Below are 14,460 nucleotides of genomic sequence, written 5' to 3'. Positions count from 1 at the left end.
ACATGGCTACCATGTGGAGTCAATCAGCTGCTACTACTTTGTCCCCAAGCACAATCCAAAGTGCTAGGGCCAGGGCATCTGAGGGATCAGCCTGTTCTGTGTGAGCCTTCCCACCAACTGAGATTATCTGAGGTCCTGCTCCTTTATCTGAGATGCAGTGGGGTGAGCACTGCAGGGACAGAGTCTTTTGGTATAATGAATTTGCTTCCTCACTGAAGTTAGGCTGACACCAGGTTGACAATCTTATAACAGGCAAAGCTTTTTTATGCTCCCAAGCTTTTAATGAGTTTACCCCTTGTTTAGTTTTACCTGAGCTTGTTTTCTTCTTCTGATTTATCTGATCTAGTTTTACTTGGTTCTGGGCTTGATTTTTAGTGTATTTTGTAGATAACTATCATTGTAAGCTGCCTTAGACATTTTGATGGAGACAGCAGAAATTGAATATTTTGAATAAATACCACAGGAGATAGAAAGCATACATGTAGATTAGTATTTCCTGGGAGATACACCATTGTAGTGATGGGATGCAGCAACTTGGAGGCGGACTAGAAACACCTAGAAGAAAACAAGGAATTTGAATACATACACATGACCACAAGCTCCTAGTCTTGAGGAAGATCAAATAAGGGTCTGATGAAAAAGATTACATGATGCTTGATAGATTATGTAAAAATCAAAGAAAGTCAGTCAACAACCACACTTTCTAAATGCCCTTATTACTACAATCTAATTCATATTTAATCAAATTTCTAGGGGAATGTAATGTTGAATGAGGTCAAAGCCGATGCTAAAATGCAGATATATTTTGATCTTGGTCATCTATTGTAGCCTAACTTTAAATAGTCATCCAAAAATCCAAGTGGCTTGTATCCTAACCAATGAAGGTTCATAAATTGATCAGTCCTGAAGAATTGGGCACACTGCACTTCAACATAACCTTGGCCAGCGATGGAGAGCCTTTTAGAGACCGAGTGCCTAAACTGCAACCCAAAACCCACTTATTTATCTCAAAGTGCCAACATGGCAATTGAACCCTTCTTTTCTCTCTCCCCTTCTTCTTCTATGACCCTTCCCCCCTCTTTTTGCCCCTTTGTTGTTGGGCCATGTATTTTAAGGCTTTGTCCCCTCCTTTTTCCCCTCCCCTTTCCCTTCCCTCCCCTTTTCACCTTCACTCCACTGAGGGGAGGTTGCGAGGCCAGGCATGCATGCATGCGAGCAGCAGTGTGTGGTGTCTCTAGTGGGCTCCATTTGGTGCAGCCTTCCCACTCCTGCCAATGCTTGCAGACGCCAGCCCTGCTGAGCAACCCATGCCAGCCAATCACTGGAAAGCGTAGGAAGAGTCCTCCCCATACTCTGTGCACCAGGAAGCCAGACCTTGTGCAGGCTGACTCAGAGAGCTCTGTGCTGGGGTGACAGCATGTGTGCCCACAAAGGGGGCTCTGAATGCTGTCTCTTGCACACATGCCATAGGTTCACCACCACTGACCAAGGCCATGATTACAAAATTGTACAGAATGAAACACACTGAAAAATGCTATGGAAATGAATAGTCTGAGAGAACACAATGCTTTCACACCAATAAAGCAAATCCAGTATTAGGCTTGTGAATCTCTAAAGAGTCCGTGCAAACTGCTCTATGGTAGCATTCTTGAGCACACAGCTGGATGTAAGCCAGCAATATAGTGTCCTACCACTCTGCTCACCAAGTGTAAAGACTTCCTCCAGTTTAAGGAGCCTTTCATCAATAGAATGTTAACTTCTACTATTATATAGATCTGTCTACAATTCCTATATTTTAATCATATCCTGGTCCCACTGAAGTACAGTTATATGACCATGTTAATCTGGAATTCTTCAGAGATGAACAGTCTGGGACCATATATCTTCCAGACCTAGCACTCAGTCAACTGAAATACACTAGCCGTCATCTTGTTCTCTATTGCATTTTTATCCCAAGAAGCTCAGAATGGCAACTAGAGACCCCCATTTTATCCTCACAGGAAGTAGATTGAGAGAGTAGCCCAAGATCCCCCAGAATGCTTCATAACAGAGTTGGGATTTGAGCACAAGACCACCACTAACAGTCAAATCCGCTTCAAAATGGTCCTATATTGAGCCAGGTGAGAACCTATTAGAGAGCAACCAGTGTATCAGGCAGTATCATGTCAGGGCATAGGTAATCCAGATGAACACTAGCAAAGCTGATTAAAAATCCCCCAGAGTTCGTTGGGACTGATTACATTTCATTTTAAACTCTCTGAAGTAATCTCCCTTCTTACCTTCTTTGTCACGCTAACAATGGAAATGGGATAGTGGCAAGAGTGAGCAGCGGGTGATTACCATCAGCACAGAAGAGAGAAATGTTGCTCATGTGTTTTGTTTTGGGTTCTTGTGTTCATTAATATGTATGTGGTTAGCAGTTGATTTAGAATGATACCCAAGAAGAATATTTTATAAGCCCCAGTTACCAAGCTCGCCATCCTGCCATCTGGAAAGAGATGAAGGATTAACATTTTTAAAGAGAATGTTTCTTCAACAAACTTCCATTCAAGCTCTTCAGCACTGAAATAATCAGCATAAGTGCCAGGAGAAATAACTTGGAGACACAATTAACTCAATAAACATGTGCTTCTAACCTGTCAAGCAACACCTTTCCCCCGAAATAGAATGTTTTCTGATTAGGAGGGATGTGACCAGACAATGACCCATTATATCTACAAGCAATCCACTGCCTCTGCCATTTCTCTGAAGAGGAGGTTATAATAAGCAGGAGAACAAACAGTTTCTCTGTGTGACTTAACATAGGTCAAGGTAATTTGGTTGAAAACAGAACCAGAGAGTTTAAAGACATCCACAACCATTATGGTTTATCTGCAACATTTATTCCATAGAATTGGCTCAATGAATCTTGCATTAAACCGTAAAAAAAAATTCTGAGTTTCATGTCATATAATACTAACTAGATTTAAAGACCGTTGTACGTTTAAATACAACGGGCGCTAGAAAGTGTAGATTTGAGAGTGCTGTTAGTGGCTCAGTGTTTCTGCAAGTGGTATTGTAGGTGTTTGGGCAGAGTGGATGGGAGAGATTCAGGAAAGTGAAGATATAGTTGGTGGGAATGTGCAGTAGTGTTTTGTTAAGGAGGGATTAAACTGTGGTGTTGAAAGGTAGTGTATGGCCATATTGTGAAGAGGCTGGGTTGGAGGGTGGTAGGGTTATCTGGAGGTGGTTTGATGTTGCTTAATTTTCTGTTTTGCTTTGCAGTGTTTTCATGCAGCCATGTTTGCGGGAGTGACGTGCGTGGAGGTCCAAGAAGAACAGGGTTGGTTGGTGACACCAATGAAGTACTTTGGAGGCAATAGATTATAATAACAATAAATGATGAAAAAAAGACAAATGGGCTGAAGTGCATTTTGTAATCAGAAGTTCTTTACTGACATTAAGGAGGGGTTATGATTCGTTGCTGCTGCGTGTCATGGAGGAGTGTAGTGGTAAAGGAATGATATTGTGTGGAAATTGTTATGCTTTTGTTGTTCAGGATTGGTTGTTAGTGAGGGGAGGTGGGATGGTCAGGGGAGAGGTCAAGAGAGCTTAGATGTGGATGCTGTTCCTGTGGCTGGTTGTGTGGGGTCTTTATGAGGATTTCTGGGAAGACAATGTTTTTGGTGAAGATCTGGTCTGAGCCTGGTAGTAGCATGCCTTGCTGTGGCTGTGGAGTCACGTGTATGCGTAGGTCCTGGAAGCGGCGCACTCGGGAAATTGCAACGTATAGCTGTCCATGGCTGAATACAGGCTCCTCAAGATGGAGGCCAACTTTGCTGAGTGTTTGTCCCTGAGATTTGTTAATGGTCATTGCGAAGGCAAGTTTTACAGGAAATTGTAATCGGCAGAGAGTGAAGGGTAAGTCTGGGTCTTTAGGTGCTAATGTGATGCGTGGTATAAAAACGGTGTCTCCTGATGCTGATCCAGTGGCAATGCGCGCCAGAAGAATGTTTGGCCGGAGATCAGTAATGATGAGTCTGGTGCCATTGCATAGGCCTTTCTTAGTGTTCAGATTTCGTAGGAGTATCACGATGGCTCCAGTTTTCAGAGTTAACTGGTGAAGAGGCATGCCGGTTGGGTTTAGGGAGTTGAGGAATTCAATGGGGAAGAAGATTTCTGAGTTCTCTTCATTCTCATCCTCAATGGAGTCGACACTGTAGTATGTTGTCGCATCGCCCTCCAAACGACGAAGAATGCTTGCGTTGAGGGTGTCAACATGGGAGTTTTTGGGGCAGAGAATGGCTCTGTCTGTAAAAGTGCAGGTTTGTTCTGCGGTGAACTGTGTGCCAAAAATGTCTGTAGCCAGGTCTTGTGTAGTGACAGTGTGTTGTGGGATTTCTATCATGTCTTCTGGAAGTGGTGGTGTGATGTCATGTGCCCCGTCTCCAATCTGAAGGATCCATTGACTGAAGGCAGGATCTGTGGCACGTACATTGACAGTCAAGGGGAAAATGTTGAAATGGGTCCAGAGAGGATGGTGTTTGATGGTGGCCTCAATGGTAGTTGTTCTGTTTCCATGTTTGACAACCGGGAGTGTTTGTCTGAAGTCTCCTCCCAAGATGAGCAGTTTTCCTCCGAAAGGTTTGTTTGAAGACATAAGTTCTTGGAGTAGTCTGTCAATGGCAGTGAGGGCTGCTCTTGGTGCCATGGTGGCCTCATCCCAGATAATGGCAGTGGCAGTACGTATGACAGTGGCATCCCTGGAGTTCGGAGAGATATTTGAGGAAGATGTCTCTGTTAGTGGGGGGAGGAGTTTGAATTGGTTGTAGAATGTCTTGCCCCCAGGAAGTAGGTTTGCTGCAATGCCTGTGGAAGCGACAGGCAAGACATGTCCTCCCAGTCCTTTGAATGTGTATATTAGAGTTGTGTACAGGTATGTTTTGCCAGTGCCTCCTGGTCCATCAATGAAGTAGCAGCGGTGTGGGCGTGTGTTGTCTTGGCTTGCATCCAGAATGCTGTTGTAAGCAGCAAGTTGCTGAGCATTGAGTGTTGCAACCATCTGAGTAGCAAGATTGTGGTAGTGTTGTGGTGCGTGTTCTTCTGGTGGTGTGTTGATGTTGGTTGGTGGTGGTTGGAGTCCTTTTTTTCTACATGAGGATCCATTGATGCGCAAAGTGGTTTCAATGTCGGTCAGTGTGCGTGCAAGACAGGTAATGCAGTTGTCAGTATGTTCTTGGCCATGTTGTGTGGCATAGTCTTCCCAGAGTTGTGTTTTGTAGTTGTCAAAGAGCTGCTGAGGTCTTGGGACTACCCCGTAGATAAGGATGTATGCAAAGAGGTCTCTGAGAGCGTGTGGCATGGTGTATAGTGCAGCATCAGCCATTGTAGCATCCCAGACATTGTCATCTTGTAGCAAGCCACGTTGAAGTGCTGCCTCCTGGAAAGAGGCACATTGAATGCCATTGTAAGTTCTAATGTCTTCAAAGCTTGTAGCGCCAGGGACGTGTAAGAGGAGGAGTCGTAAGCAGTAGCGTTCTGTATCTGCGGCGAAGTTTACAGAGTACATACGTCCAATGATGTTTGTAGCCTGCCGTTTGCGTGGGACCCATCTCCGGATGTCTTTTTGAAAGGTATATGTTTTTGGGATGTCAATGTAGAGGATGGAGCGTGCCTCTTCATGTTCGGAGTTTAGCAGGAACCAAGCCGTCAACATGGTGTCTCTCTGTGCATTGATTTCCACAGTGGCGGGGTTTGTCTGAAGTGTGCGCTGATCAAAAATTACAGACTGGTAGTCAGGCAAGTGTACAGGTAAACGTACAATGCTGTGTGACTGGGCATGGAGATTGTAGGAAAGGAGGCGCCACATGGCTTCTGGTGGGCTGACATACCGGGAGTCAACATGCATCTTGATCTCATCATACCGTTGGTTGGTCTCTGTGAGGCGAATAGTGGCACAGTCGTAGCCTTTGTAGATGTATTTGAAAAGGTATTTAACACTCTTCACAGAGGCACAAACCTCAACATTGATGTGGCAATTATAGCGCAGGAGTAGATATGGGTTGTAGGGGACAACCCATCTGTTATCCAGTGTCGCTCCACGGACGTTGGCTGTTCTGGCATTGTCTCTTCGGCGGTATAATGGGTAACCGTTCTGGTTAGGTTGTGTGTCTTTTTCGAAGGATTTGGGGAAACGTTTGCTGCACTTGTCCTCCTTCATACAGGGAGCGTATCTGAACTGTTCGCCACATGGCCCATGAATCATGTGTTTTGTAACTGCTGCATATAAAGCAGGCATCTTCTGTGGGTCTGGGATCTCAGCACTGACAATGAGATCAATGATGTCTGGTGTGTGTGGTTTGAAGGGTTGTTTGAGGAGGAGTAGGAGATGGGCATGTGGGAGGCCTCTTTTTTGGAACTCAACGACATGCACTTGAGCAACTGGGGTTCCGAAGATATGTCGTCGCATCAAGTCATGAAGCAGTGATGTTAGCTTTAGGTGGAACACACGGGCGACAATGTCTGGCCTGTGTTCTGCTGGCTGTCCTTGAAGGTTGTCCTGGATTTCTGGCCATTGTGGGTTGCAAGTCATTGTAATGAATAGGTCAGGCTTACTGTACTGTCGAACAATAGCCATGGCATCTTGATAGTTTTACATCATGTTTCTTGGACTGCCCTGGAAAGAGGATGGTAAGATGATAGCAGTGCCTGGTGGGGGAGTGTTTCCTGTGGCTTGTTGAAGGTGGTCCATAAGTCCACGGTAATTTTCTACACGTAGTGTATTTTGATTCTCGCGTAGATAATTGAGACGGTTGGCCTCTGTTTTGACATAGGCATCAACAATGTATTGCTGTGTTAGTTTGCCCGCTGCCAGAAATTGGTTAAATGTATCTCGGACGGAAAGACGGTATTGGTAGTATTGCATCTGAGTGACACGTGTGCGTGGGTGTGTTCTCTGTTGGTGGAGATGTGCAATTGCTCTAGGTCGCTCTTGAAGAGGTATATCTATTCCCCAGCTTTGGTCTCCTAAGGGGAAAAGTAGTGGGTAGACCATGGGCTCCAGGTTTGGATCGAGAATGGAGATTCGCTCGGTACGTGCGGGGTGATCAGTAGATGGCCTGCGGCAGTGGATGAGCAAGTCGCGATGTAGAGGTGGACATCCGTCATCAGCTTCAAAGATGATGGCAACCTCATTAGACCAAGGGGCATTGTAACGGCGTGGATCATGTTCCCTGTCTTGAAGGATGGCCATGGTGACAGTGGATGGTGTAGCATGTTTTTTGTGAGCTTCGACGATGCACTCCTGCTCGACTTCGTAGAGCATTTTGCAAGCTTGTGCGAAAGGGTTGTTTTCAGCCATGAAGTTGCTTAGTTGTTGTAGAAGGATTGGGTTACAGGACTCATTCTCAGGTCGTTGAAGCCGTTCATGTGCTGCTTGTAGGGAATCTAGAATGTAGAGCTGTGCGTATGAGCGAGGTTCCCCAGTGTTTGGATGTAGTGCACCGGCTCGGTGGTAGATATTGCCACATATCCTGAAGCAGTATGGGCCATGGTGAGGTGGGGGGGTAATAGAGGCACCCATGGATGCAAATGCCAGCGAGCTGTTGAGGGATCGAATGTTGGTCATGAAGTTGGTGGAGTGGTCATGTTGTCTGGTTAGCAGGTCATTGATGAGCGTGGCGGTGCGAATGGGTGGTAGGTTAACAGCCCCCTTAGTGCAGCATGTTGAGTAGTGGTGTCCAGAGTGTTTCTCTCCAGGGAAGTGTTTCGCCTGGCAAGACAGGCAGGTTTCAGTGAGGTTGCCAGAGCAGTGTGGGTCTGAAGTTGGCTGGTTGCCTGGCATGGTGAAAGCTACAGGTAGATGTCCTTGTAGAGTGGGAGTGAGAGTAAGTAGAGGTGCAGCTGCTTGACTGTCTATTGAAGTGGATGGATTGTTGTCTGTGGAGTATTCTGTACTGTGTTGGTGTGTAGCGGCAGTTGCTGGAGATGGTTGGCGGGCAGCCCGGGTTTGTCTTCGTCGTTCACTGCGTCTTTGATAGGCTTCAGCAGTCTTTTGTGGAGTGCGTGATGCGCGGTATTTGCGGTTTGCAGCCATGTGAGATTTCTGTCTGTCTTCTGGAGTGTGTTGGCGTTTTGGCCGTGGCATGGCGAGGTATTTGTTTTCCGATGTATGGTACGGAAAGCCTGGGAAAGGGAGGAGTGGGTTGTAGTGGTTGAAGGGGGTGAATGGAAATTGAAGGCAATGGGTGGTGTGGTAGGTTTACTTACCAGTCAGAGGGTCGTGTTGTTGCAGAGGGTGTGTTCAGAGGAGGGTTGTAGGTCGCAAGTAGACTGTAGGAAGGAGGAGTATTTGATGGCGGTGTAGTAGGTAGGGGCGCAGGCAGGATCACAGGGAGCTGTTGACTGAAGACAGAAGGAGAAAGGCTGGGTCACTTTTGTGATGGTGTTTGGGTAGTCTATAGGAGGCAATTTATTCCGGAGGAGACGGATGGGAAGTCATAATAGCTTACCAAGGAGTGTTTGTGATGGAGGTGGAATTGTTGTTTCAGAGGGTCTCCTGTTGAGGTGCAAGCAGTGGTTGAGGAGGCTGATATTGAGGCTGGAGTGCTGGAACCTGCTGAACGGATAGATAATGAGCATGGATTAGTAAGAGACGTGATGGATGAGGTGTGCTGGTCACAGAGGAAGGTAGTAGTAAGCTGAGGGATAGAAGGTGTGTGGTTTTTTGTTTGGTAGTATGGAAGGTGGAGTTGTAGGAAGGCAGGCATGGTGTTGTGGAATGGACATGAAAGGGGCATGGGAAATCTTTTTGGGTGGAGAGAGGGAAGGGTTTGTAGAGAGGAGGTAAAGGTTCAGGAAGCAGAAGGTGTGATAAGATGCAAAGTGGGTCTTTGAAGTTCTTCGAATTTGTGGACGGGGTGCCAAAGGGGGAATGAAGAGCAAGGGTTTGGGTGGGGAGAGGGAAGGGCCTTTAGGGAGGAGGGAAGGCATCAGGCAGGAGAAGGATGGACAGGTAGCAGAATTCACCAAGTGGTGAGGATGCAGAGCCCCCATTTCAGGGGAGTGTAGTATAGAGGAGGCAAGATTTTAGTGAAGAGAGGGATTGGCAGGTAGCAGCACTCACCAAGTGTTGTGTTGTGGGTCTGGGTGTAGATAGAGGAGGTAAGGCATAAGTGATGACAGGGACTGGCAGGTAGCTGCACTCACCAAGTGGTGGGTTGGGAGGAGGCTGACACCCCGTTTCAGGGGGAGAGAGTAGCTGGAAGAGTCCTGGGATCAGGAGTGTTGGGAGACTGGACAGTAGCAGGAGTGGCTGGCAGGCACGCAGGGAGCTGTGGGATGGAGATAGAAGGGGGATGCATGAGGTGGGGTCTGGGAGGAGGAAGTGGAGGCAGAGCATCGAGGTGGCAAGGCTTCAGTAAGGACAGGGACTGGCAGGTAGCTGCACTCACCAAGCGGTGGGTTGGGAGGAGGCTGACACCCCGTTTCAGGGGGAGAGAGTAGCTGGAAGAGTCCTGGGATCAGGAGTGTTGGGAGACTGGACAGTAGCAGGAGTGGCTGGCAGGCACGCAGGGAGCTGTGGGATGGAGACAGAAGGGGGATGCATGAGGTGGGGTCTGGGAGGAGGAAGGGGAGGCAGAGCATCGAGGTGGCAAGGCTTCAGTAAGGACAGGGACTGGCAGGTAGCTGCACTCACCAAGCGGTGGGTTGGGAGGAGGCTGACACCCCATTTCAGGGGAAGACAGTAGCTGGAAGAGTCCTGGGATCAGGAGTGTTGGGAGACTGGACAGTAGCAGGAGTGGCTGGCAGGCACGCAGGGAGCTGTGGGATGGAGACAGAAGGGGGATGCATGAGGTGGGGTCTGGGAGGAGGAAGGGGAGGCAGAGCATCGAGGTGGCAAGGCTTCAGTAAGGACAGGGACTGGCAGGTAGCTGCACTCACCAAGCGGTGGGTTGGGAGGAGGCTGACACCCCGTTTCAGGGGGAGAGAGTAGCTGGAAGAGTCCTGGGATCAGGAGTGTTGGGAGACTGGACAGTAGCAGGAGTGGCTGGCAGGCACGCAGGGAGCTGTGGGATGGAGACAGAAGGGGGATGCATGAGGTGGGGTCTGGGAGGAGGAAGGGGAGGCAGAGCATCGAGGTGGCAAGGCTTCAGTAAGGACAGGGACTGGCAGGTAGCTGCACTCACCAAGCGGTGGGTTGGGAGGAGGCTGACACCCCGTTTCAGGGGGAGAGAGTAGCTGGAAGAGTCCTGGGATCAGGAGTGTTGGGAGACTGGACAGTAGCAGGAGTGGCTGGCAGCCACGCAGGGAGCTGTGGGATGGAGACAGAAGGGGGATGCATGAGGTGGGGTCTGGGAGGAGGAAGGGGAGGCAGAGCATCGAGGTGGCAAGGCTTCAGTAAGGACAGGGACTGGCAGGTAGCTGCACTCACCAAGCGGTGGGTTGGGAGGAGGCTGACACCCCGTTTCAGGGGGAGAGAGTAGCTGGAAGAGTCCTGGGATCAGGAGTGTTGGGAGACTGGACAGTAGCAGGAGTGGCTGGCAGGCACGCAGGGAACTGTGGGATGGAGACAGAAGGGGGATGCATGAGGTGGGGTCTGGGAGGAGGAAGGGGAGGCAGAGCATCGAGGTGGCAAGGCTTCAGTAAGGACAGGGACTGGCAGGTAGCTGCACTCACCAAGCGGTGGGTTGGGAGGAGGCTGACACCCCGTTTCAGGGGGAGAGAGTAGCTGGAAGAGTCCTGGGATCAGGAGTGTTGGGAGACTGGACAGTAGCAGGAGTGGCTGGCAGGCACGCAGGGAGCTGTGGGATGGAGACAGAAGGGGGATGCATGAGGTGGGGTCTGGGAGGAGGAAGGGGAGGCAGAGCATCGAGGTGGCAAGGCTTCAGTAAGGACAGGGACTGGCAGGTAGCTGCACTCACCAAGCGGTGGGTTGGGAGGAGGCTGACACCCCGTTTCAGGGGGAGAGAGTAGCTGGAAGAGTCCTGGGATCAGGAGTGTTGGGAGACTGGACAGTAGCAGGAGTGGCTGGCAGGCACGCAGGGAGCTGTGGGATGGAGACAGAAGGGGGATGCATGAGGTGGGGTCTGGGAGGAGGAAGGGGAGGCAGAGCATCGAGGTGGCAAGGCTTCAGTAAGGACAGGGACTGGCAGGTAGCTGCACTCACCAAGCGGTGGGTTGGGAGGAGGCTGACACCCCGTTTCAGGGGGAGAGAGTAGCTGGAAGAGTCCTGGGATCAGGAGTGTTGGGAGACTGGACAGTAGCAGGAGTGGCTGGCAGCCACGCAGGGAGCTGTGGGATGGAGACAGAAGGGGGATGCATGAGGTGGGGTCTGGGAGGAGGAAGGGGAGGCAGAGCATCGAGGTGGCAAGGCTTCAGTAAGGACAGGGACTGGCAGGTAGCTGCACTCACCAAGCGGTGGGTTGGGAGGAGGCTGACACCCCGTTTCAGGGGGAGAGAGTAGCTGGAAGAGTCCTGGGATCAGGAGTGTTGGGAGACTGGACAGTAGCAGGAGTGGCTGGCAGGCACGCAGGGAACTGTGGGATGGAGACAGAAGGGGGATGCATGAGGTGGGGTCTGGGAGGAGGAAGGGGAGGCAGAGCATCGAGGTGGCAAGGCTTCAGTAAGGACAGGGACTGGCAGGTAGCTGCACTCACCAAGCGGTGGGTTGGGAGGAGGCTGACACCCCGTTTCAGGGGGAGAGAGTAGCTGGAAGAGTCCTGGGATCAGGAGTGTTGGGAGACTGGACAGTAGCAGGAGTGGCTGGCAGGCACGCAGGGAGCTGTGGGATGGAGACAGAAGGGGGATGCATGAGGTGGGGTCTGGGAGGAGGAAGGGGAGGCAGAGCATCGAGGTGGCAAGGCTTCAGTAAGGACAGGGACTGGCAGGTAGCTGCACTCACCAAGCGGTGGGTTGGGAGGAGGCTGACACCCCGTTTCAGGGGGAGAGAGTAGCTGGAAGAGTCCTGGGATCAGGAGTGTTGGGAGACTGGACAGTAGCAGGAGTGGCTGGCAGGCACGCAGGGAGCTGTGGGATGGAGACAGAAGGGGGATGCATGAGGTGGGGTCTGGGAGGAGGAAGGGGAGGCAGAGCATCGAGGTGGCAAGGCTTCAGTAAGGACAGGGACTGGCAGGTAGCTGCAGTCACCAAGCGGTGGGTTGGGAGGAGGCTGACACCCCGTTTCAGGGGGAGAGAGTAGCTGGAAGAGTCCTGGGATCAGGAGTGTTGGGAGACTGGACAGTAGCAGGAGTGGCTGGCAGGCACGCAGGGAGCTGTGGGATGGAGACAGAAGGGGGATGCATGAGGTGGGGTCTGGGAGGAGGAAGGGGAGGCAGAGCATCGAGGTGGCAAGGCTTCAGTAAGGACAGGGACTGGCAGGTAGCTGCAGTCACCAAGCGGTGGGTTGGGAGGAGGCTGACACCCCGTTTCAGGGGGAGAGAGTAGCTGGAAGAGTCCTGGGATCAGGAGTGTTGGGAGACTGGACAGTAGCAGGAGTGGCTGGCAGGCACGCAGGGAGCTGTGGGATGGAGACAGAAGGGGGATGCATGAGGTGGGGTCTGGGAGGAGGAAGGGGAGGCAGAGCATCGAGGTGGCAAGGCTTCAGTAAGGACAGGGACTGGCAGGTAGCTGCAGTCACCAAGCGGTGGGTTGGGAGGAGGCTGACACCCCGTTTCAGGGGGAGAGAGTAGCTGGAAGAGTCCTGGGATCAGGAGTGTTGGGAGACTGGACAGTAGCAGGAGTGGCTGGCAGGCACGCAGGGAGCTGTGGGATGGAGACAGAAGGGGGATGCATGAGGTGGGGTCTGGGAGGAGGAAGGGGAGGCAGAGCATCGAGGTGGCAAGGCTTCAGTAAGGACAGGGCCTGGAAGTAGCTGCAGTCACCAAGCGGTGGGTTGGGAGGAGGCTGACACCCCGTTTCAGGGGGAGAGAGTAGCTGGAAGAGTCCTGGGATCAGGAGTGTTGGGAGACTGGACAGTAGCAGGAGTGGCTGGCAGGCACGCAGGGAGCTGTGGGATGGAGACAGAAGGGGGATGCATGAGGTGGGGTCTGGGAGGAGGAAGGGGAGGCAGAGCATCGAGGTGGCAAGGCTTCAGTAAGGACAGGGACTGGCAGGTAGCTGCACTCACCAAGCGGTGGGTTGGGAGGAGGCTGACACCCCGTTTCAGGGGGAGAGAGTAGCTGGAAGAGTCCTGGGATCAGGAGTGTTGGGAGACTGGACAGTAGCAGGAGTGGCTGGCAGGCACGCAGGGAGCTGTGGGATGGAGACAGAAGGGGGATGCATGAGGTGGGGTCTGGGAGGAGGAGGAGGAGAAGACTGGGAAGAAGATGAAGAAACAGAAATGTAGTTCTTATATACTGCTTTTCCCAAGCTGAAGGGGGCTCAAAGCGGCTTACAGTCGTCTTCCCTTTCCTCTCCGCACAACAGACACTCTGTGAGGAGGGTGAGGTTTAGAGAGAGCTGATATCAATGCTCGGTCAGAACAGCTTTATCAGACTCATGGCGAGGCCAAGATCACCCAGCTGGTTGCATTTGGGGGAGCACAGAAGAGAACCTGGAATGCCAGATTAGAAGTCTGCACTCCTAACTACTACACCAAACTGTGGGTAGCTGAGTATAGAGGAGGGAAGGCGTAAGTGTGGAGGGTAGGTGTTTGAGGGGGTTACTGTAGGAACAGGGAAGGCAAGGATTGTATGATTGGGATAGGGAAGGATTGAAACTCACCAAGGAGTGTGTCTGGAGGAGGTGCACAACACAATGCAGAGGGTTGAGGCAGCAGTTCAGAAGGAGGAGTGAAGCAGGAATGTAGGGGAGTAAGTCTGCAGAGGGGAAAAAAGCAGTGTTAGAGGGAGTGTTGTAGCAGTGCAGTGTAAGTGTCAGTGTTAAGAGGTGTGGTAGGTTGGGGTTGATGGGAGAGTGTTTGAGTAGGGGAGGGATGGGGACGGGTTGAGCAAATAGGATGTGTGGTTTGAGGTACGTAGTCCAAGGAGGTAGTTGTAGATGCAGGTAGTGTTCCTAACGGTGGTGTCACAGGCAGACAGTGGTGGTTCTGTGAAAGGAGAAGGGAGAATGTATGAGGAAGTCAGTCTCCTCAAGAAGCACAGGAAGGACTTGTCTGCAAGATGACCCCGGTATTACTTACAGTAATGTCCCCCACAACCTGGAAGGCAGTTTCTGTTGGCAGCAGAGGTATCAGTGCTGGAAAGAAAAAAAAGGGGGGCAATTAGATAATGGTGATCAGAATGCAGTTTCATGGAGTCAGACGCCATGTGTAAAAGGGTGCTGGAGTCAGCAGTGTAGGATGGCTGTGTAGTAGGGTCAAACTTGTGCAGGCGTAGAGGCTGCAGTGGAAGGAAGATAGAAGGGTCTTGGGGGGGGGAGCGTAAGAGAGCAGGTGTTGAGCATGAAATGTGTGTTGGGCAGGAGGCTACAGAGGGAGTAGGGAGTGGTACTCACCAAGATGGGCGAGACAGTAGTGCAGAG

At 50.9% G+C, this 14,460-nt stretch overlaps 1 protein-coding gene across 1 annotated transcript; it reads right to left on the bottom strand.

Moving 5' to 3' along the window:
- Positions 1-2,790: 2,790 nt before the first annotated feature.
- LOC143829522 (uncharacterized) lies at positions 2,791-9,696 on the bottom strand. The gene is given in 4 exon segments (XM_077320575.1): positions 2,791-8,163; positions 8,248-8,382; positions 8,490-8,593; positions 9,432-9,696. A coding segment is annotated over 1 exon segment (4,578 nt). The 5' UTR covers positions 8,126-8,163; positions 8,248-8,382; positions 8,490-8,593; positions 9,432-9,696; the 3' UTR covers positions 2,791-3,547.
- Positions 9,697-14,460: the final 4,764 nt, after the last annotated feature.

The sequence above is a fragment of the Paroedura picta genome, chromosome 2 (assembly GCF_049243985.1).
Source record: "Paroedura picta isolate Pp20150507F chromosome 2, Ppicta_v3.0, whole genome shotgun sequence".
In the NCBI taxonomy this organism is placed as follows: domain Eukaryota; kingdom Metazoa; phylum Chordata; class Lepidosauria; order Squamata; family Gekkonidae; genus Paroedura; species Paroedura picta.
This window is presented reverse-complemented; position numbering and strand designations above follow the sequence as displayed.